This window comes from Oratosquilla oratoria, chromosome 26 (genome assembly GCF_046742065.1).
Source record: "Oratosquilla oratoria isolate Oo_2021 chromosome 26, ASM4674206v1, whole genome shotgun sequence".
NCBI classification, from domain to species: domain Eukaryota; kingdom Metazoa; phylum Arthropoda; class Malacostraca; order Stomatopoda; family Squillidae; genus Oratosquilla; species Oratosquilla oratoria.
The window spans coordinates 31686598-31711976 of record NC_134802.1 but is presented as its reverse complement, the minus strand read 5'-3'; the positions used below and the strand labels follow the sequence as shown (position 1 = coordinate 31711976).

General features: G+C 40.6%; 1 protein-coding gene across 1 annotated transcript in view; it reads right to left on the bottom strand.

Moving 5' to 3' along the window:
• The window catches only part of MAPk-Ak2 (MAP kinase-activated protein kinase 2), a 29877-nt gene extending 4681 nt beyond the window's left edge, over window positions 1–25196 (bottom strand). Inside the window, exons 1-6 of the mRNA XM_076209483.1 lie at window positions 24860–25196; window positions 17783–17922; window positions 15994–16166; window positions 9823–9921; window positions 9334–9409; window positions 5664–5874 (exon numbers count right to left, since the gene is read on the bottom strand). Of these exons, the coding sequence (XP_076065598.1) occupies window positions 5664–5874; window positions 9334–9409; window positions 9823–9921; window positions 15994–16166; window positions 17783–17922; window positions 24860–25042 (882 nt within the window). The 5' untranslated portion in view covers window positions 25043–25196. The remainder of the gene's footprint in view (window positions 1–5663; window positions 5875–9333; window positions 9410–9822; window positions 9922–15993; window positions 16167–17782; window positions 17923–24859) is intronic.
• Between the last annotated feature and the right edge of the window lie 183 nt (window positions 25197–25379).

The window sequence follows — 25379 nt, the reverse complement described above, 5'->3', positions numbered from 1 at the left end:
TGGATGGAGTAGTCCTCCAGCACTCTACACTCTCTCCAGCAAACATTAAATAGCCTCACCAGCCAGTCCACCATCACTGTACCTCCTTTTTTTAGACATTCTGCATGGCATCCATCCAGACCAGGTGCCTTACCTGCTTTCATCATCTTAACAACTGCCTTTACAAGGGAAAAGGGGACAAGTGTGAATGTAGTAATTTCAGAGGGATTAGCCTGTTGAGTGTAGTAGGGAAGGCTTATGGGAGAATCTTAATTGAGAGGATTAGGAGAGGAACAGAAGGAGTAATTGGTGAGGAACAGTGTGGATTTAGGACGGGTAGAGGTTGTGTAGATCAGATCTTTGTGGTAAGACAGATATGTGAGAAAGCTATAGGAAAGGGGAAGGATGTTTTTTGGGCTTTTATGGATCTGGAAAAGGCTTATGATAGGGTAGACAGAAAGGCACTGTGGGAGGTTATGCAGATTTATGGGATAGGAGGAAAGCTTTTGGGAGCTGTCAAGAGTTTTTATGTGAGTAGTAGAGCATGTGTTAGGATTGGAAATGGAGAGAGTGAGTGGTTTGAAGTAAAGGTGGGACTTCGTCAAGGATGCGTTATGTCGCCCTGGCTGTTCAACTTATACATGGATGGGGTGGTGCGAGAGGTGAATGCTAGGGTAGTGAGTCAGGGATTGGAGATGGTTAAAGAAAATGGAGAAAAGTGGGAGGTGAGCCAGCTGTTGTTTGCGGACGACACTGCGCTTGTGGCAGGGTCAGAGGAGGGATTGAGGAAGCTGGTGGCAGAGTTTGGGAGAGTATGTGATAGAAGAAAGCTAAAGATAAATGTGGGTAAAAGTAAGGTGATGAGATGTACAAGGGGTGAAAGTGGCAGTAGACTGGAAGTGAACATTAAGGGAGAGCGACTGGAGGAAGTGGATAGTTTTAGATACTTGGGTGCAAGTGTAGCAGGAAAAGGTGGAGTGAAGGTGGAGGTAGAATGTAGATTGAGAGAAGCGAGTAAATGCCTTGGTGGTTTAAAGAGTGTAATGAGAAATAGTCATTTGGGAATGGATGCGAAGAGGAGACTGTATGAAGGAGTGATTGTGCCAACAGCACTGTATGGGGCAGAAACGTGGAACATAAGAGAAGAAGAGAGAAGGAGTTTGAATGTGTTTGAGATGAGGTGTCTGAGAAGTATGGTGGGGGTTACTAGGCTAGATAGAGTGAGAAATGAGGAGGTGAGGAGGAGAACAGGGGTGAAAAAGGATTTGGGAGAGAGGGTTGATGAAAGAATATTAGGATGGTTTGGACACATGGAAAGAATGAGTGAAGAAAGACTAGTAAAAGAGGTATGGAAGGCAGATGTGGAGGGAGTGAACATGAGGGGACGTCCTAGGATGAGGTGGATGGATGGGGTGATGGGGGCTTTGGGGAAGTGGGGAATGTCTGTTGAGGAAGGAAGGGAGAGGACGGAAGACAGAGGTGAGTGGAGAATGGTTGTATATGGATGATGTTGTGACTGCATGGGGAGAAATGGGCGGGGGGGTGGGGGGGTGGGGTAGTGTGTGTGTGAGTGAGTTTTGACGCAGCCCGAAGGGATTTCTCCCCGTCCTCTCCTTATATGCAAGGGGGGACGGAGAGGGGGGGGTCGCCGATTAAATGAAGCGGCCTTGCTGTGGATGTGCTGTGTCCTGCGACACTGCTTCTGACCCAGGGCGGTGGGCAGGGTGCAGGGATGACCCGTCATCCAGGAGGTGCTCAGATGAGAGGAAGGGTGGGAGGGGTGTGGAGTGTATTTAGGGATGAAATGGGTGGGAGTGTTTTTATGCCTTTCCCTTTTTGGCTACCTCCCTTGGAAGGGGGAAAAAGCCTTGGTATATGTATGTATATGTAACAACTGCCTTCACTTCATCCTTCCTTATTTCTCCTACATTTTGCCTCACTCATCACTCTCATTTTCTTAGCATTTCCCATTGCAACTATCTTTCCCTCTCTATCCTCCTTCACATTTAGCAACTCCCTAAAATATTCTGCCCATCTTCCCCTTACTGCCTTCTCTTCCATTATCATCTCTCCATCTGCACCTTTTACCTTTTTTTCTCTACTTGATTCGCCTCCTCTTCCTCTCTTAATTTCTTTCCAAAACAAAATTTTCTGTCATACTCTTACCCCACTTCACATCTGTTCTCCTCTTTGCCTCCTTTACCTTTTGCTTTACTTCTCTTTTCTTTGTACCTCTCATATGACTCCCTCGTCCTATTTTGTATCCAATCTGTGAAAGCTCGCTTCTTCTCTTCTACAACCTTCTTTGTTTCCTCATACCACCATTCACTACCCTTCCTTCTATTTCCTCCTGTCCTTCTTGTTCCACACACCATCCTTGCACATTTTGTGACTCCCTCATTGAACCATCCCCATTCCTCCTCCACACCTACCTTTACTCTATCCTTCACTCCCTCCCACTCCTCCTTCAGCTTCTTCTTGTACTCCTTCTCCTTTTCATTTAAAGAGTTCACTCTGAGCACCTCCCTACCTTTTGTCCCTTTCCTCTTTCTCCATCTATCCTCCACTCTCAACTTACGTTCCACCAAAAAAAATGATCTGATATTCCCCCACCCTCTCCCCTTAGCACATGTACATCCTTAACTCTTCCTATAATAATCCTATTTACCACTACATAATCCATCAACGCTCTATCTACCACCCTTCCCTCCACCACCCTCTCCCATGTGTACTTATGCTTGACTTTCTTCCGAAACACTGTATTTGCTATCATCAACTCTTCTTTGTAGACACATTTCCACCATCAACTCTCCACTACAATTCTTTCCTGGAACTCCACATTTCCCAACAACCCCATCAATTGGATCATTTCCTACCCTAGCATTAAGGTCTCCCAGTACTATTACATTGACATTTCTCCCTAAATCCTCTATGCACTCATTTAAATCTATCCAAAAGGCCTCCCTTTTTTCTACATTCTTCTCACTGCCAGACCCATATGCACATACAAAGACCCACATCTCCTTTCCCAGTTTCATCTTCATTCCCTGTGGTGGGGGAAAAGAATACTGCCACCAAGTATTTCCATTTGGATAGTAAGAGGCGAGAAGAAAGGGACGGGGATTGGGACTAGGCATCCTTCTCCTTGTAGCCCCACAGGGGACATTCCTAAACGAAAAAGTAAAGGCATAAGAGGGTCTGGGAGTTTTCCCACCAGCACCCTAAGGTTTGGGTCTTTTAATGTGCGTGGATGTGGTACAGATGAGAGTAAAAGGGAAGACATAGGTAGTATGTTTGTGAGAAGAAAGATGGATGTGTTGGCATTGAGTGAAACTAAGTTGAAAGGGAAGGGTGAGTGTAAGTTTGGGAGTGTAAGTGGGAGGTTATCAGGAGTGAAGAGAGGGCGAGGGAGGGAAGGGGTGGCTATTCTAGTAAGTGAAGAGATAGGTAAACGTGTAGTGGAGTGGAAGGAGGTTTCCTCAGGGATAATGTTAAAATCTAAATTGCAAAAAAAAAAAAAAAAATTCTTTGACAGGGAAAAAAATTATACATTAACCAAATTTTCATAAGTGGCATAAACTTCAGCTATTTTAAAGGATCTCTTAGAAACTGACCAAATAATAAAAAATAATCTTTTTATACAATGCTCAACGTTAAGGCAGGGATCACCAAACTTTTTTCACAGATGAGCAGAGGCCCCATAACCATTTTGTCCTAGTCAATCACACACACACACACACACACACACCAAAAAAAAAAAGTAAGTTACAGGGTGGCAGCAGGTTGGATTTAGTTCTGAGGGCTGTAATTTGGTGATCCCTGCTTTAAAGTGACAAACATACATACATATACCAAAAGCTTTTTCCCCCTTACATGGGAGGTAGCCAAAAAAAACAAAGGCATAAAAGCTATTCCCCCCCCCATTCCATCCCTAATACACTCCACTCCCCTCCACCCTCCCTCTTATCTTGGCACCTCCTGGATGATGGATCATCCCTGCATCTTGCCCAGTGCCCTGGGTCAGAAGCAGTGTCACAGGACACAGCACATCCACAGCAAGGCCACTTCATTAAATCAGTGACCCCATCCCCCCCTCCATCCCCTCATGGAGAAAAGGAGAAGACAGGGAGAAATCCCTTCGGGCTGCTTCAAATTTTCTCACACATACTACCTCACCCCCCATCCCCCACCCATTCCACCTCATGCATCACAATATCATCTATATATAATCATTCTCCATTCACCTCTGTCTTCTGTCCTCTCCAATTTTTCCTCAACAGACATTCCCCTCTCCCAATGCCCCTTTTACCCCATCCATCCATCTCATCCTAGGTTGCCCCCTCATGTTCACTCCCTCCACTTCTGCCTTCCATACCTCTTTTACTAGTCTTTCTTCACTCATTCTTTCCATGTGTCCAAACCATCCCAATACTCTTTCATCAACCCTATCTCCCAACTCCCTTACCACCCCTGTTCTCCTCCTCACTTCCTCATTTCTCACTCTATCCAGCCTAGTAACCCCTACCATACTTCTCAGACACCTCATCTCAAACACATCCCAACTATGCTTAACAAGCTAATACCTCTGAAATTACTACACTCTCACTTGTCCCCTTTTCCTTTGTAAAGTGGAACTATACAGGCATTCCTCCAGTCCTCCGGCACTCAACCCTCTCTCAAACAAACATTAAATAACCTCACCAGCCAGTCCACCATCACTGTACCTCCTTTTTTCAAACATTCTGCATGGCATCCATCCAGATCAGGTGCCTTACCTGCTCTCATCATCTTAACAACTGCATTCACTTCATCCTTCCTTATTTCTCCTCCATTTTCCTCACTCATCATTCTCATTTTCTTAGCACTTCCCACTGCAACTACCTTTCCCTACCTATCCTCCTTCATATTTAGCAACTCCCTAAAATACTCTGCCCATCTTCCTCTTACTGCCTTCTCTTCCATTATCATCTCTTCATCTGCACCTTTTACCTTTTCTTCTCTACTTGATTCGCCTCCTCTTCCTCTCTTAATTTCTTTCCAAAACATCTTTTTATTACTTATTACTTTCAAAATTTTCTGTCATACTTTTACTCCATTCCAATCCTATCCAGCAGTTTTCTTTCTCCCCTTTTCTCTAACTCACCTTCGCATTTCTCACTATCCATTCTATATCAAGAATCATATTTCTCAAGCAATCCATCTAAAAATATTTAGACTGTTCCTTTCTGCCTCCTTTATATTTTCTGCTCAATACAGGACTATAAATACAATCACTCCTTCATTTTTCATCTTTGCATCCATCCCCAAATAGCTGTTCCTCAAAACACTTCATCCCATCCAGAGACTTGCTTCCTTTACTCTACATTCCCCTCCAATTCTATCTCCACCTCCAATTCTGCTTGCTGCTACACGTGACCCCAATTACTCAAGAGCCTTCCAATTTCTCCAGCCTCTCATCTTTCACATATATATTCAACCTACCACCCTCATCATTCCTTGTACATCTCCTCACTTTATTTTTTTCCAGATTCACTTACAACTTTCTTCTCTTGCACACACTTCCTAATTCAGTCACCAACTGCTTCAGTCTCTCTTCAGGATCAGCCACAAAACCAAATTGTAGGTGGTCACTACAGTTCATGAAAAAGTAAAAGAAAAAGAAAAAATAGTGAGGGAAAACGTACCACAATCCATTTGTTTCTCATGACATCGAAGATGGTGTATCGCTCTGTGGGATCTAACCTCAACATACCCTTGATGAGGTCTTTTGCATCTTGACTTACATTCTGCCACTCTGGGTTAGGGAAACTGAACTGCCCTGCCCGGATCCTCTTCTTCATCCCAGGGGAAATGGCGTGGCCATGGTTGCTGTAGAAGGGAGGGAACCCACATAACCTGCGGGAGAGACGGAGGGTAAAAATAAAATGATAATGCACTGAACTAGAACTATGTCTGAAGCAGTATAAAAAAAGTATTCTTAAATACATACATATACCAAGGCTTTTTCCCCCTTACAAGGGAGGTAGCCAAAAAGAAAAAGGCATAAAATCATTCCCACCCATTCCATCCCTAAATACACTCCACTCCCTTCCACCCTCCCTCTTATCTAAGCACATCCTGGATGATGGGTCATCCCTGCACCCTGTCCACTGCCCTGGGTCAGAGGCAGTGTCGCAAGGCACAGCACATCCACAGCAAGACAGCAAGGCCACTTCATAAAATCAGCAACCCCCTCTCTCTGTCCCTCCTTTCAATATGGTAGTACATATCATAAGATTTGTTCTGATCAGTGTCAGAGTTGTCAATGAACTATGATGCTAGAGTTACTGGATAAACTGACTGCATTCTCTGGGTCCAGCCATCAGTCCTCCACACCAGTTACATGTTCTGGTCTCAAGTGTGCTGTCAAAAGTGGATCAGTGTCATCAGTGTATTTCTTAATATATGTTGTTATGTCATAAATGACATATGGTGGATGCAGGGGAGTCTAGTTTAGTGAACTACTAAATTGTGTTTGGGTGGTGGGGGATGGTCAAGAATCTTGTTTAGCTCACACTAAGCAAAGAATTGTCAGTGAGGAATTCCTCAGCTCAATCAAATAATCTAACTATAGCCATGCCACAACATCCAATTTCAAGTCAACATCGCATGTCTGGCAGCTAATGCTGCCCGCGAGATTTTGGCCCGGAGTGAAGGGGTTAATGGGAAGTGATCACTTGAAAGATCTTGAATGGTTCTCCATGTTTGTATTTGAAGGAAGGAAAACTTTGCTATGTCAAGGGATGTTGGTTGTTGATTGTGTTCGAGAGGTTCTTTAGTGGGGTTGCTGCTAGAGTTAATCATAAGAACATAAGAATAAGGGAGACTGCAAGAGACCATAAAGCCTACACTAGGCCTTATGTTTAGGTTGGCAAGTTGATCAATTACTTTGTATCCTCTTTGATCTCCTGTTTGTGTGCTCAGCCAGACTGGATGTTCATATAGATCACCTGCCATTATATTGTTTGTTAACGAGTTGAGTGGTTGAAATTGAGGGATGAAGCCTCATGGGGATGATGTAGTTGGTGGAATGTTTTGCTCTCTTTTTTTTTATTGTGATTATTTCAGTTATGGTGTTTGTGAGTGATTGTCTGGAATATCTTTTGTTGGAGAAGGATGTGCTGTTGTGAATTGGTGTTATGAGTACATATTTGTATTTTGTGTTGTCTTCTCTTCTTGTTGTGTAATCAGTGAATTTGTAAATTAATGCTGATAACCAGAACTTACATCCTTGGAGAAAATATTGAACCAAAGAGGCAGTCACAAAGGTGGTGAAGAGAAGATTTAAGGAGGGTAGCAGAACAAAATCCTTCTTTGCCAAGTTCTTTGCACACAGGATTATTAGGCGTATCTTCATTGCCTCATTTCTTCTGGGCGGAGTTGGATTTGACATCTTGTAACTTACAGATCACTTTGTTACACTTCCTCACTCACTCATGCTGAGCGGGTTAAGGCGTCGTTATTTGCGGCAAAGGTCGAGGTGAGGATGGTTTGAATCCTGCCACCAGCGAAGTTGAACCAAGGGCATGGTTCATTAAATTTCACGCTACAAAGCCCTCTGTGAGGGGCACCATCCTAGCCTCCCGATAGGGGGGAGTGTGTGACGTTAAACCATATCATCATTAGCAGCAGCAGCAAAACAAAGGTATAATAGAAGTTATACCATGGGGCTTTTTCCCCCCCTTACAAGGGAAGTAGCCAAGTCAAAAGCCATGTACCAACTTCCGTCCATTCCACTCCAATCCATCATCCTTTCTTCCCTCTCATCTTAGCTTCTCATGAATGATGGATCATCCCTGCATCTTGCCCACTGCCCTGGCTCAGAGGCAATGCAGCAAGACACAGCACATCCACCCCAAGGCCGCTTCACTTGATCAGTAACCCCCTTCTTCTGTCCCCTCATAGAAATTAAAAAGAGAAAATGGTGAGAAATTCCTTTGGGCTGTCTCAAAATATTCATACATAACCACTCCCTACCCCCTTCTTTGCATCACAGTATCATCCATATACAGCCATTCTCCACTACAGTGGTGGTTCTTCCTATGGGCGGTCCCCTTTCCAAATGCAGATCAAACCATGAGCACCTGAGTCTATCTATACTGAATGTATAAAAGTCCCATAAAAGGGGGGGGAGAGAGAGAGAGAGAGAGAGAGAGAGAGAGAGAGAGAGAGAGAGAGAGAGAGAGAGAGAGAGAGAGAGAGAGAGAGAGAGAGAGAGAGAGAGAGAGAGAGAGAGAGAGAGAGAGAGAGAGACAGAGAGAGAGAGAGAGAGAGAGAGAGAGAGAGAGAGAGAGAGAGAGATAGAAGCGGGTGCCGAAGGTGAGGTTCGCCCAGGGCGCCGGCTAAGTTCGCCACTGTTCCACTCACCCCTATCTCCTGCCTTCTCCCTTCCTAGCTCAACAGACATTCCACTCTTGTTCAATGCCACTTTCATCCCATCCATCCACCTCATCCTCAGTTGTCCCTTCAAGTTTACTCCCTCCACCTCTACCTTCCACACCTCTTTTACTAACCTTTCTTCACTCATTCTTTCCATGTGTCTCAACCATCCCAATATTCTTTCGTCATCCTTATCTGCCACCTCCTTTTCCACCCCAGTTCTCCTCCTAACCTCCTCATTTCACACCTATCCAACCTTGTAACCAGTACCATACTTCTTAAACATTTCATCTCACATTTAAACTTTTCCTCTCTACCTCTCATAAATTCCAAGTATCTGCCCCATACACTGCCATCAGCACAATCACCCCTTCATAGAGTCTCCTCTTTGTATCCATTCCCAAATGCCTATTTCTCATGACACTTTTTAATCACCCAGAACTGTATAAGTTAAAAGTAATCAGTAACCAGTGTTAGAACATGTGCTAGGATGCCAGGTTCATTTGCCACCAGCGGAATAAAGGGGGAGAGGGTCTTTGACTGAATGAAGCGGCCTTGCTGTGGATGTGCTGAGTCTTGCTGCATTGCTTCTGACCTACTCATTGGACAAGATGTAGGGATGACCCATCATCCAGCAGGAACCAAGAAAAGAGGGAGGGAGGGAGGGAGGGGTGGTAGATGGGAATGGAGTATGTGGGGATGAAATAGATGGGAGTGGATTTATGCCTTTGACTTGGATGACCCGTCATCCAGGAGGTGCTAATATAAGAGGGAAGAGGGAGGGTGGAGGGGTGTGGAGTGTATTTAGGGATGGAGTGGGTGGGAATGATTTTATGCCTTTTCCTTTTTGGCTACCTCCCTTGTAAGGGGGAAATAGCCTTGGTATATGTATGTATGTACATTTATGTAGGAATAAATCTAACATGGACTACTTACAAGATGTACATGATGACACCTAATGACCAAATGTCGCAGCTTTTGTCATATTTCTCAGGTCCCAAGACTTCTGGTGCTGTAAATTCAAGGAACTGTTACTACAGCTCTACTCTAATACACATACTGTCACGATTTTATTCAGTATCTTTGGAACCACAACAATGCAATATAACATAAAAACCTTATATGTAAATCTTTTGAACATTTAATGTCACAAGGAAGGATGAATTTCACCATCATATACACACACAAGTACCGACGACCTTTAAATTTGTAAAAAAAAAAAATTTGAAGGTGGATTAAAGCGGGGTAGTACATCACCCCCAGCCAGGGGGATCTTTCCACAGCTTAACTGGGAAGAAAGGAGGAAGTACCACAGTAGCATACTCTATAAGTAGCAAAGTCCTTAACAATTATATAAGTAAAACAATATTGTGACTAGCACTATTTAAAACTACTTTCCTTTCCAAGCAGCAGCACAATACTTACCTACATAATAAGGAGTGTAACAGGGCGTCTGGAGGGAATCCTTTGAGAACGTCTCTTTGGCAAATCCAAAGTCAGTCAACTTTAAGACACCTGCATTACCTATATAGAGGAAAAGGAGGAGGAGGAAGAGGAGGAAGAAGAAAATATGTATAAATATCAGGTATTACTATTGCCAAAAATGAACCATCACATAAATAAATAAAAATATACATACATACAGATTGACCTCTCATTAACGGACTAAAAGGGGGGTAACAGTGTCTGTTGATGTGAATAATCCGTTGATTTGGAGTGTTTTTTGGGTGGTATAGTGATTGCACGCACTAAACAACAGCACCAAAAACACCGAAAACACAACGAAAACACCGCAAACACAGCTAGTTAACGTCCGTTAATGAGAGGTCAATCTGTACAGGGGAGACCCAAAGTCAAAAGGCATAATTCCACTCCCACCCATTCCACCCCTATTCACCACCTCCCCTTTCCTTCCTCTCATCTTGGCTCCTCCTCGATGATGGGTCATCCCTGCATCTTGCTCACTGCCCTGGGTCAGAAGCAATACAGTAAGACACAGTATACCCACAGCAAGGCTGCTTCATTCAATCAATTACCCCCCCCCCCCTCTGTCCCCTTATGCAGTAACAGTGAAGATAGGGAGAAATTCCTTTGGGCTGCATTAAAATACCATTCACATATAACCATTCCCTAACCTCCCCTTCTTATTTCCCACCCACTCCCTTCTATGTATCACAGTATCATCCATACACAACCATTCTCCATTCACCCCTACTTTCTGTCTCTTCCCTACCTTCCTCAACAGACATTCCCCTCTTGCTCAACACCCCTTATACTCCATCCATCCACCTCATCCTTAGTTGTCCCCTCATGGTCATTCCATCCACCTCTGCCTTCCACACCTCTTTTACTAATCTTTCTTCACTCCTTCTTTCCACGTGTCCAAACCATCCCAATACTCTTTCATCAACCGTATCTCCCATCTCCCTTTCTACCCCCACTCTCCTCTTCACCTCCTTGTTTTTCACTCTATCCAACCTTGTCACCTCTACCATACTTCTCAGACATTTCATCTCAGACACATTTAAACTCCTCCTCTCTTCATACCTTATGTTCCATGTCTCTTATATAAATAAATAATAAAAAGAATGAAATAATAAAATGAATAGAAGATCAATAAATAAAAAATAAATCGATAAATAGGAATTGAAAAAATAAATTATAAATAAATTAATAATAATAACAAATAATATTTAATATAATAATGATAATAAAATATAATAATAACAAGGGAGGTAGCTAATGTCAAAGGCATAAACCCACTCCCATCCATTTCATCCCCACCTACTCCACTCCCATTTACCACACCTCCCTCCCTCTTTTCTTGCCTTCTCCTAGATGAATAATAATACTAATAATAATAATAATAATAATACATACATACATATACCCAAGGCTTTTTTATCCTTACACGGGGGTAGCCAAAAAGAAAAAGGCATAGAAACCACTCCCACCCATTCCATCCCCTACATACTCCACTCCCCTCCATCCTCCTCCCTCTTGGCACCTTTTGGATGACGGGTCATCCCTGCATCCTGTCCATTGTCCTTGGTCAGAAGCAGTGTCGCAAGACACACCACATCCACAGCAAGGCCGCTTCATTAATTCAGCAACCCCCCCTCTCTGTCCCTTCACAAAGAAAAGGGCAAGACAGGGAGAAATCCCTTCGGGCTGCGTCAAATTATTTCTCATACATACTTCCTCAACCCTCATCCCCCATCCACTCCTCCTCATGCATCACAGCATCATCCATACACAACCCTTCTCCATTCACCTCTATCCTCTGTCCTCTCCTGTCCTTCCTTAACAGACATTCCTCTCTTTCGTAATGCCCCTTTTACCCCATCCATCCATCTCATCTTTGGACGCCCCCTCATATTCACTCCTTCCACCTCTGCCTTCCACACTTCTTTTACTAATCTTTCTTCACTCATTCTTTCCACGTGTCCAAACCATCCCAATACTCTCTCATCTATCCTATCTCCCAACTCCCTTTCCACCCCTTTTCTCCTCCTCATTTCTCAAACTATCTAGCCCAGTAACCCCTATCATACTTCTCAGACATTTCATCTCAAACACATTCAAACTCCTTTTTTCTTCCTCTCTTATGTTCCATGTTTCTGGCCCGTACAGTGCTGTCGGCACAATCATTCCTTCATATAACCTCCTCTTAGCATCCATTCCCAAATGTCTATTTCTCATTACACTTTTTAATCCAAGGCATTTACTCGCTTCTCTCAATCTACATTCTACCTCCACCTCCACTCCTCCCTTTCCTGCCACATTCACACCCAAGTATCTAAAACTATCCACTTCCTCCAGTCTCCTTTAACCACTTCAATATGGGCCACATCGCACGTCTGGCAGCATTAGCTGCCAGATGTGTAATGTTGCGTCAAAATACTCGTATTATAAAAAATAAAGTCACTGCTCTATCGCTTGTTCTCTTTCACCCATGAAATTTGATAACCATAGAAAATATGATGAAGCCAGTTTATAGAGTATGTGGGTCACGCAGGTACATACTGTACATATGCGTGTGTGTATGTATATATATATATATATATATATATATATATATATATATACACACACACACACATACATATACCAAGGCTTTTTCCCTCTTACTAGGGAGGTAGCCAAAAAGGAAAAGGCATAAAATCATTCCCACCCATTCCATCCCCGAAAACACTCCACACCCCTCCACCCTCCCTCCCATCTTAGCACCTCCTAGATGACGGGTCATCCCTGCACCCTGTCCACTGCCCTGGGTCAGAAGCAGTGTCGCAAGACACAGCACATCCACAGCAAGGCTGCTTCATTAAATCGGCGACCCCCCCCTCTCCGTCCCCCCATATAAAGGAGAGGACGGGGAGAAATCCCTTCGGGCTGCGTCAAAATTTTGCTCACACACACTACCTCACCCCCCATCCCCCCATCCATTCCACCTCATGCATCACAACATCTTCCATATACAACCATTCTCCATTCCCCTTTTGCACCACCCCAGTACCAAAAATAATATGAAGAAAATAGAAAGAATTCAGAGAGTAGCAACAAAAATGGCACCTGCACTTGCAAACTTGTCATATGAGGAGAGATTGGCTAAACTGGAGTTACCGACTCTGGAGCAAAGGAGAGAGGTGACCTACTGACCATCAACAAAATCATGAAAGGCACAAATACTCGATAGAGAGGACTAATTAAACTGGGACAGGAGTAGCACAAGAGGACATGGAAAGAAAATCAAAAAACATAGCTACAGAAGAGATCTGAAGAAAAACAGTTTTCCACATAGAGTGGTGGACACTTGGAACAAACTGGACAATGAAATAGTGTGCACAGAAACCATTCATGAGTTTAAGAGCAAACTAGACACTGCGAGATACAAAGGCGGGACACCACAAGCATAGCTCCCCTTCCCACAAAATACAACTAGGTAAATACAAGCAAGTTGTTGTGTGCATGTGTATAATGTCATGGCAATACACACAGATCTGGCAATATACAAGCTTTAAGCTCTCACATGGGTGGGTAATAGCTGTCAATCATGAGTCCAACACATGATTAAAGACCATGTTGAACTACATGGAGACACAGAGGCAACATTCTTCTCCCCCACTACCACAGAAGGATTAGAAATGGACAGGCGCGGATCCAGGGGGGGGGGGGGGGGGGAAGCCCCCCCAAATTTGTTCATCCTTGAAACATTGTAAGGATGCCAATTAATCGATTTTAGTACTTTCTGATGTTTTGCCAGGTCCGGGGGTTATATAAACTGACAGAATGTGTGCGGTATTTGGGTGGAATTGTGCTGTGTTTGGCATTTGTTTAATTCCATTTATCTGTTTTGTGCTGTGCGTGTTGTAGGGTTGCCAGGGTTGTGTCTCAGTTGCGCTGAAAAGGGATAGAAAGGAGATATACCAAGTTCGTTGGCCATTTAACATACCTGTATTGTCACCTATATGATTGTTTTGTGTTGTTGAAGCAATCAAGTTGAAGCAATCAATCAAGAAGTATCATCTACAAACAGTAAGTATTCAGGAATACCACAGGCTTTATAGATATCGTTAATGTAAATCAAAAACAAAATAGGACCTAGAATACTACCTTGAGGTACCCCCATACTTACACCCATTAATCTCGATTTAACACCGTTAAATAAGACAACTTGATTACGATTAGATAAATATGACTGAAACATCTGAAGTTCAAAGTCTCTTATTCCGTACTCAGCCATTTTCATCAATAGAATACTATGATCAACTGTGTCAAAAGCCTTTTTAATGTCTAGAAAAACTGCGGCACATATTTTTTATTAGATAGTCGAGTTGCAACATATTTATGTAAGAGAGCAACAGTCATATATGTTGAGTGGTTTTCACGGAATCCAAATTGATTATCGAAAATGATCCCATGGTACTCAAGGTAATCTACCAATTGCTCAAGAATAACGGTTTCAAGTACTTTAGACAATACCGGAAGGATCGAAATCGGACGAAAATTTGATACGTTTGATGTGGGCCCATCTTTATGGATCGGGTGTACTACAGCAATTTTTAGGACATTAGGAAAGCAACTCTGTTGAAAGCACAAAGTTATTAAATGCATGAGTAAATGAATAATTTTGGGAGCAGCAAGTTTAAGGATCTTTGTATTAAGGCAATCATAGCCATTGGACTTATTTTTAAGATTATTTATAATACTCAAAATATCGTGAGTTGATGGTTTTATTACACTAAATTGTGATGAGACTGGAGTTATATATTGAAGTTGGTTTCGTGGGTCATTTGCCAGCTTATCAGCCAATAAACTACCAATTGAACAGAAAAAGTTATTAAACATGTCAGCAATCTCATGGTTGTCAGTTACCTGCCTGTTATTGTGAATAAACAAATTGGGAGTATTATTACTTCTCTTTTTATTAATTACTTCAAGAAGTATTGACCAGAGTTTCTTCGGAACCAATGAATTTTCTTCAAGTTTTTTGAGATAGTATTGCTTGCGAGCCGATTTAATTGATGAGTTGAGAACATTACGATATCTGATAAAATTGTGTTTATCAAGTTCAGAGTTGCACTTAATGTATTTTTTATAAAGTTTATTTTCTAAATTGATGTATTTCAATAAGTTATTTGTTATCCAAGGTTTGATTGGTATCTTTCTTCTTGATGTTATTTTAGTCGTTAATTTTGATCACGCTCTCAGTCTCGAACGCAGAGGCTGAGCGTTCATTTTCAACCCTGAAGCGACTGAAGACCTACCTAAGGAATACTATGGGTCAAGATCGCCTCAACGGCCTGGCGCTACTCGGCGTTCACAATGAAATCAATATTGAAATAGACAGTGTAATCAATGTATTTGCCCAAAAAAACAGGAGGTTGGTGTTCGTGTGAGATCCCACGAACAATGCTGTGTGTTATTAATGTAATTTAGATACTTTTATTAACAGGTTCAGAAGTTCATACATGCTTTTATTTGTATTTCTGTTTTTTAAAGCTACTTTTATTTTTTATTATTTCCATGAGTCCATGTGCACTAACACTACACACGGATCCTGCAATAATTTCTCTCTATGCGAGAGTATACGCGTGCCAATGCCTTATCACTGACTAGCACAAGCGTGTAACAATATAAAACGAATATACATTCTATTATATATGTCTAAAATACAGAAAAATCTGAAAAACATTATTAACTTAAGTATACCTCAGACTTCTGATACATCAGACAACTCAGAGGAAAGAATTCAGGTTAGCCCACCCCCCCCAAATTTTTATCCTGGATCCGCCACTGGAAATGGATGAGGTAGTCACAGAAGTGGTAAAAAATAAGTTTAAGGGTAAAGCAGTTGTACAAAAGCATCTTGACACTGATTTATAAGTAGAAAATTTACACTTAAAAAAAAAAAATTACTCTTATCCATAGGGGTGCCCTACAGTCTTTAAAATATGGTACTAACTGCATGCCATCATACATTCAGTACCCCAGTGCTTGTATATTAGATATGCCTAATTTGAGGACATGATATGCAAATGGTAAGAGGAAACTCATGAAGGTTAGGTTGCATTTGGTTTCAATTCCTATTCCTACCTGGAACTGTGTATAGAAGATTTTCTGGCTTCAAGTCTCGGTGAGCCACATTAAGAAGGTGAAGATGCTGGACAGCACTGCAGATTTCTCTCATGATTTCTGCTGCTTCGCGCTCTGTAAATGCCCCATCCGCACGATCCTGAATACGCTGAAAAAGCTCTCCTCCTTCCATGCTGTCAAGACGAGAAATAATATAATGCAGCCACTACAATGTTATGATTTCTGATTTAAGCAAAAAGAAGACACCAAATATAACAATGAGAATATCAAAATAGAATTCAAATACAAACTATAAGAGGAAGACCAGATACCATGAAGAAAACCTTTGTTCTAAATGTAGCAGATGCAACCACCACAGAGAAGACATAGTACACTACTACCAGTATTCAAAATTGTCTTCCACTCACTCCAGACAGTTCCAGAAAATGTCTTCACTCACACAATCTCAAAATTTCTTTACTCAACTTAATCAGACGATTTGTTATAATCAATTACACAATGTTAGACACAAGCATTTTTTTTGTCATTTTATAAATTTTATCCCTTTAATCACCAAAATGCACATGTATTTCTAAGATAATAGCACGCATCTCATTTCTAACATTAACATAAATTCTATTACTCATGTGAAAGCATATAAAATGAATATGTATTTTCACTTTATTACAAGAAAGACCACATGTCCATTGGATGTGAAGGAATACAGGTTTCCACATACATGCATAAATACTTGGAATATCATAGAATGTAATATAGCCCAACCTGGAACAATACATGAATTTGAGGCTAGGTATGATAAAATATTAGAGAATAGGAGATGGGACCTAATGAGCATTGCTCCTTTCATGTATACTACAATTAGGTAAATGAGATGACGTGTCTGAGAAGTATGATGGGGGTTTCTAGGCTAGATAGAGTGAGAAATGAGGAGGTGAGGAGGAGAACAGGGGTGGAAAGGGAGCTGGGAGATAGGGTTGATGAAAGAGTATTAGGATGGTTTGGACACATGGAAAGAATGAGTGAAGAAAGACTAGTAAAAGAGGAGGGAGTGAACATGAAGGGACGTCCTAGGATGAGGTGGATGGATGGGGTGAAGGGGGCTTTGGGGAAGAGGGGAAAGTCTGTTGAGGACGGACGGGAGAGGACAGAAGAGAGGGGTGAATGGAGAATGGTTGTATATGGATGATGTTGCGATGCATGAGGTGGAATGGGTGGGAGATGGGGGGTGAGGTAGTATGTGTGATCAAAATTTGACATAGCCCGAAGGGATTTCTCCCCATCTTCTCCTTTTATGCATGGGAGGACGGAGAGGGGGGGGGGGTCGCCAATTTAATGAAGCGGCCTTGCTGTGACTTACGACACTGCCTCTGACCCAGGGCAGTGGACAAGGTGCAGGGATGACCCGTCATCCAGGAGGTGCTAAGATGGGAAGGAGGGTGGAGGGGAGTGGAGTGTATTTAGGGATAGAATGGGTGGGAATGATTTTATGCCTTTTTCTTTTGGGCTACCTCCCTTGTAAGGGGGAAAAAGCCTTGGAATATGTATGGTATATGTAGGTAAATGCATAACAAAAATATGCAAATTAAAAATGAACTAATTTCATGTGTGCACACTGCAGCTGTACAATTCATTTCCCATGGCCTCTAAAAAGGAGAAATTAATATCCTCCCTAAGATGATACAGGATAGAGACAGTACTAAAGAACAAGGCAATCCTACCTAAACCAAGACACCCAGGCAACTTATGTCACCATGAGCAATTCATTACTAAAACAGGTGCTACCACTTACCATTCCATAACAACTAGAAGGCATTTCTGTCCATTGTAGATATTTTCATAAACATCTATAATTCGAACAACATTTGGACAATTGGATGCTCTGCAATGGAGTTCCACTTCCCTCCTGGCCTTGGGATTGTCCAATAGCACCTTCAACAAAAGAAAGGGACATAAAAACTAAAAGTTACAGTTCTCTGCAAGGAAAGAAGAAACAAAAAATAAAGACACAAATAAAAATAAATAAATAAATAACTAAATTAATCAAATAAATAAAATTCTTCAGCATAACTAAAAAAAATTGCATACCCACAAGAATTGAAGCCATTGCAATGAACTTTGAAGAAAATATTAACCTCTTCAATACAAATCAAATTCTTGTGCGCAGCATCAGATACCTAATGTACGATGCATCACACTAATCATGTTATAAAATATAAAATCACCTTTGTATTACTAATAATCTTTCACTCTGAGTAATAATAAACACAAAAAAAGTGATCAAACCAGTTCACAGAATTTGGGGGTCACTCGTATACAACTACAAAACAAATACAATCAAGACGCCAATGCCGGCATCCTCGTATACCCACTCGCACCTCATGACACCTGTGTAGGTGTCATTGTATCAAAGAGTTTAAGTAAATACCAGGTACCTTACTTGTAAATCACCTCAGTACTTCTGGGGTATTAGCTGCATGTTATTGTGGCAAAGTAGCATGCAGTTGATACTTTAGGGTCTATATGGGGTGCCCCTATGGACCACAGCCACACATCATTTTGTCTGTGATAGAGGAAAACTCTGTACATAGAGAAATGATGACACTTTTATACTACGACTGTCCCTACGTTATGCTTTCCCCAACCCCTTGTCACTGTCCTGTACCATTTCTCCGAATATCCATTTCCTTTTTTCGCCAACCTACTACCCTGTGGTGGGGGCAAAAGAATACTGCCACCAAGTATTTCCACTTGAGTCGTAAAAGGTGACAAAAAAGGGACGGGGGATGGGATTAGGAGTCCTGCTACCTATAGCCCCAAAAGGGGACATTCCTAAAAAAGAAAGTAAAAGCATAAGAGGGTCTGGGAGCTTTCCAACCAGTACCCTAAGGTTTGGGTCTTTTAATGTGCGTGGATGTGGTACAGATGAGAGTAAAAAACTTCTTAAGAACATCAGAATGGGGGAGAATGTCAGAGACCATAATTGGCAGTTCCAAGTCCATTACCACCTATCATCTCGATCCATAATTTTATCTAATCTTCCCTTAACCTCTTCCATATGATGACGCCTATGTGGACATCATGAGGCGCGAATGGATAAACGAGGGTGCTGGCATCAGAGTCTTGATTATCTTTATTTTGTAGTTATTGCTAAGTGACTCCCAATTTTTGTGAACTGGCTTGATCACATTTTCTATGTTTATCATTACTCAGAGAGATAGAGAATGAGTAATACAGCAGTGACTATATTCTATAACACAATTAGTATGATGCATCATCAAATCGCTGCACATTACGCATCTGATGCTGTGCACGAGAATTTGACTCGTACTGAAGAGGTTAAGACAACAACTTGTTTCATCACTACATGGACACTAAGTCTTTCCCATTTGTTAACCACTCTGTTAGCAAATTAGTTCTTGCCTATTTCCTTCTTAAACCTAAATTTGTCCAATCTATATCCATTACTACAAGCCTTGCCCCACTGTTTTAATATGATGACCTTCCCTGTATCACCCTTGTTCTAAACCTGACCCAAGAGGTCATCAAAAGAAACTCAAAAAAGATAACTATACAAGAGATCAGAAAAAGAATAGCTTCCCACACAGAGTGCTGGATATATGGAATAACTTAGATAAAGAAACAGTGTGTGCAAATACTATTTAAGATTTTAAGAAAAAACTTGATACTGAAAGATACAAAGACGGGTCACTACAAGCATAGCTCCCTTCTCATGTTATACAACTAGGTAAATATGAATACTGTACCTATATTAGATCACCCCACATTCTACATCTTTCCAGAGTGTAGGTTAAGGTCCCTAAGCCTGTCTTTGTATGGTAACTTTCTAAGCTCTTTTATCACTTTGGTTATTCTCCTCTGTACAGATTCTTGCCAATTAATATCCATTCTATAGGACAGAGACCAAAACTGTACTGCATAGTCAGAGATAGGTTTATCAACAGATAGAGTTTAATGTTTACCTCTACATTTTTGTTTGTAACCATCCTTGCAATAAATCCTAATGCTCTGTCAGTCCTATTCCTGAAACTAATGTACTGTTTCCCGGATTTAATGTCAGGACTCACTAACACTCCTAAGTTATTTTCACATTCTGTTTTCTCTAATATGGCATTATCTAATCTATATCTATCAGCTGGATTGTGTAATTCTTCATTTAACAAACTGCACTTTTGAGATATTGAAGTCTATTTGCCATTACTCCAACCACAAAAACAATTTACTAAGATCCTCCTGCAGTATCCCAGCATCTTACACAACCTAATATGGCATCCTATTTTAGTGTCATCTGCAAACTTACTAACTTTACTAATAATCCCATTTTCCGATTCATTTATACACATAATGAACTATAAGGGACCCCAAAACTTGAGCCGTGGGGAATTCCACTAGTAACACTACACCATTTGGATTTTAAACTGCTAATGTTGACTTGCTGTTTTCTGTCACTAATTCATGCTCTAATCCATTCAAACATTTTTTCTTTTATCCCATGAACCTTGATTTTATTTAGTAGTCTCTTGCCTACAGTACCCTTTTCAACATGAACAAAACTGCTGACATATTCATCCCAAAATATCTTCCAATGTCCAAATGCACATAAAACATATTGGATACACAAGCTATATATATATATATATATATATATATATATATATATATATATATATATATATATGCAATAAAAACACTAGGAACGTGTGTTCACAAATGCATAAGTAACCACTAGGAAAAGTAAATTAACAAAGCAGAGCGCCTTTATATAATTACATCTTCAGTGCTGATACAAAGAAGGAATTATAAAATGAAGAAACAGGGTACAGAATATATGACTGGGTGAGACATGGTGAAGAGGGAATTCGGAGAGGTAGTGGAATTACACATGACATTTGATACCGTTTTGGTAACTAACAAGTATGGGACAATTGCTCATAACTGGTATATCACAATTTAAATAATTTTGAAATTTCATGACAAATATAACTATCTAATAATTATAAGCCTTGATGGAGATTAACATTTATTCCCTTACTAGATTTGATCAAACTGCATTTAATTAAATTTCTTTCTATGATGTTATTGTATGTGATGACTTTAGCATTATCGCAGTCAACTGGGTGGTTAAAATGAGAAGAGAAAGAGGTGATCTACTGACTATATTTAGATTCGTGAATGGAATGTAAATCCTTGATAGGAATGATTTACTAAAAAATGACAATGGAAAAACAAGAGGTCATGAAAAGAAATTCAAAAAGGATAACTATAGAACATACATACATACCTATACCAAGGCTTTTTCCCCCTTACAAAGGAGGTAGCCAAAAAGGAAAAGGCATAAAATCATTCCCACCCATTCCATCCCTGAATACACTCCACACCCCTCCACCCTCCCTCTTATTTTAGCACCTCCTGGATGACTATAGAAGAGATCAGAAAAAAGAATAGCTTCCCACACAGAGTGCTGGATATCTGGAATAACTTAGATAAAGATACATTGTGTGCAAATACCATTCAAAATTTTAAAAACTTGATGCTGAAAGATACAAAGATGGGTCACCACGAGCATAGCTCCCTTCCCGTGTAATACAACTAGGTAAATACAGCGAGTCCTCCTTATACGGTAATTCTTTATCCAGTAAATTCACAGATAAGGTATTTGGTAATTACTACCCTCGATTATATTTACGGTAAGAAAAATTCACAGATACGGTATCCGCTAGATATTTTGGAAGAGGAAAGAGCAGGGAGAAGGTATGTCTGCCATATCCTATTATTACATGTTATAATGGGTGTTCAGTATACAGTAATTTCAATTTGCGGTAAGGTTTTCAGGAACGCATATGTACCGTACAACGAGGACTTACTGTACTATCAAATTTTACATACGAACAAAGATTGGAGAAATTACATCTATCAGCACTGGAACAGAGAAGAGAAAGAGGCAATTTGTTGACCATTTACAGGTCTCAACAGAGACGACTTATTAAAATGGGACAGAAGAGAAACAAGAGGACACGAAAAGAAGCCAAAGAAGGACAGTTACAGAAGAGACCTGAAAAAGAATAGCTTCCCACATAGAATGATCGATGTCTGGAACAAACTAAATGGAGAAACAGTGAGTGCCAAAACTATACACGATTTTAAGAATAAACTGGATGCGGAGAGATACTAAAACGGGTCACTACGAGCATAGCTCCTCTTCCCCTTGACGTAAAATGCAACTAGGTAAATACACACATTTTCACCTCTACTGTTCCATCTCTTCAATGATCTACCAACTCCAGAGTCAGAACTAAACACCATGATGTTCTCTCATAAGCAGATGACTTCACTGTAATAACAAACAGTAAATACAAAATAGTAGTAAAAAACACCCAAACCTACTTGAACAAACTGAAACAATGAATAATAACAGAATCGAAGTTTCACTCCAGAAATCGAGTGACAATACTCACACCAGAGTATCATGAATAAAAAACACCCTATAGTCCTATCAAATGGCCAAATCCTTGCATCGGAAAAGAACCTTAAAATTCTAAGGCTCACATCTGATACTCATACGAATTTCAATCCACATATCAAAGACCTGATAGCAAATATCAACAAGAAAACAAACCTACTTAAATCTATGGCAAGCACTAATCTTGGACAACAGGAAGAAACTCTGATAACCATCTATAAGCAATTTATATGAACCACCCTGAACAACACTCCAGAATATGGTTCTTCCTGACAATTAGGAAATCAAACACATACAATTGACAAAATACAGCACCACCAGTAACAATTTAATGTACCTAAACCACCCCAATTACCTTCATACAGAAACAAAAATCCTCCCCATAGACATGAAAATTACAGGAACACAATTGTATGCCAGAACACTAACCACCACACACCATTCAAACTACATTTCAGAAGCATCACCAACAGAATACAACAACAAAAAATGAATCTTCCAGATAGATGCATAAATACTTGGAATAGCCTAGTGGGGGATACAGCCCAAATTGGAAAAATACATGGATTCAAATCTAAATATGATAATTGGAAATTAAGAATATAAACCAAACTGGAACTGTACATGATCTTGAGGCTAGGTACAGTAAATTAGAGTAGGAGAAAGGACCCAACGAATGTTGCTCCTTTCCTGTATGGGTACTATAATTAGGTAAATACTCAGATCACTAAACAACCCCATCAACAGAGACCACAAAATTCAATATTCCAACAACAACTCCTAAACAAAAGCCACCAAGAAAAACCCTCCCACACCTGATAACAATAACAATACTGGCACACCTGCACTTAAGGCACCATCCAGCATTGAAACTGCCAACAAAGAATAGGTCTGGGCACAGATTTAAAGTGTCCCAAATGTAACCACAATACAATGGACAATGAACACCTCTTACTACAATCCCCCACACTAACAGTTCCTAGACAACAACACTATATATCTTCCCTCAGTGACTTACAGTCCCACCCTAATACTGTTACTGGTTACCTAAGGGCCACAGGTATTCTGCAAGAAAGACCAGGGACAACATATTGATTGATATGGTAAATTTCCTTACTAAAAGATACACTTATCCAGTCACTACCCATAACTTGTATTTGTACTGTGTCAGTACCCTTGAACAACTAGAGTATATAAACTTTGGGCCTATCCCTTCCTTGCCTAGTCTTATATAGGCACAGGCACACTACTTTAACATCTACAACACATTCAAACAAAGATATATACACAGATCACAAAACAATCATCCAAAGATCAACTATCAAACTCCATACTCCCCCACACAATGCTTGCTGACTAGTTCAGCCTATCACCAACTTGGCTCATTGGCTGCTTGAGGTGCCATCTTTGTTTTGATAGACATGGAAAGAAATTAACGTATGATAAATTTGTCTACTCTAACCTAACCTCCTTAAACTAACCATGCATGCCTAAAAAAATAATGAATAAATAGATAAGTAAAAAAAAAATAATAATAATAATAATAATAATAATAATAATAAAGGAAAACAAACATGTGGAGTTAGTCATGGCTGGCCGAGGTGGTAGGCCAACTTTGTTCAGTAGTTAGGCCAAGCTGTCAATGGGCCGAATTGACCCTACACCCACACACCAGCCCTACAAAGAAATCTTTCCCATAATAAGCAAGAACCACACTAGTATAACTGCATTCAGACCACCATTTAGCTTTCCATCAAGCCAACACAAAATGTACTGGACACAATCAGAACACAGAAGACATTGAACACTCATTCTAAACTGCCCTTCTAACCCTGACCTTACCCACAAAACTATTTTTCCTTTGAGCAACTTGTGGGCCAATCTAATAATTACTATTAGTTACCTGAAAGCCATGAGTCCCCTACACAATAGACCTGGGGCAACTGATTAATTGACCTAGATCCTTAAAGGAGGGCAGAAAATAAACAGGACTGAAGTCTGAAATGCGATAAGAAATATTTTTTCAAGTACAATTACAGGAGGTATAAAAGAAATAAACCATTTCATTACATATTATTGTTACCAATTCAATAGAATTTGCAAAGCAACAATTCTGGGAGCATCCAATATCTGACACATTTCAATGTATCTTATTTATTGATTACAACAGTTTAAATGGCCAAAAAGCTCTTTCAATGTCACCTGGTCCCCTCTCATTGATGACCATTTATTTAACAATACAACGTTAACAGGATATCCGATTTTATAATAATTATATTTTTAGACAAACCCTAAGGTTTGCAGAGCTAGGACACCTGCTCCAATTGTCTTAAGGTCATCACTATAGTGCCACTCTCGCGTATCATGACGAAGGTACTATGTGCCTACCTTGAGGGCGTATTTGTGTCCATCGCGCTTGCAGAAGCATTCAACCACCTTGCCGTTGATGCCTAATCCAAGTACAGTGTTCGAGATAATATAGTCATCTAGTAAGGGAGTTGTCTTAGCATTCATTACACCTGCATGAGGAGGATGCGGAACTCCTCCGTCTACCACCATTGGTTCCTCCATGATGGCTATTCTTGGAAGTATGAACTTGAACCGTTTTCAAAGCTTAATTTATATACATTTCTCGCAAGGTGCTTAGCCTTGAACGCGATGAGTAATAAACTGCCTTCTTCAGCGAGTTGAGCCAGGACCAAAACAAGACGCCGGAAGCAATTCCTTTTTTAGGATGCTGATATTAAATACCCCTACGATTTTGCACTATCAATAAATAACTTATTATTTATTAAGAAAATCAATCGTGTCCTTGAAAGCTATTCAGATTACTTAGCCCATAGAAACAAGTCTGTGCAAGTTACGGAATACTTTTATCCACGTTAAGTAATAATAATGAATTTATAAT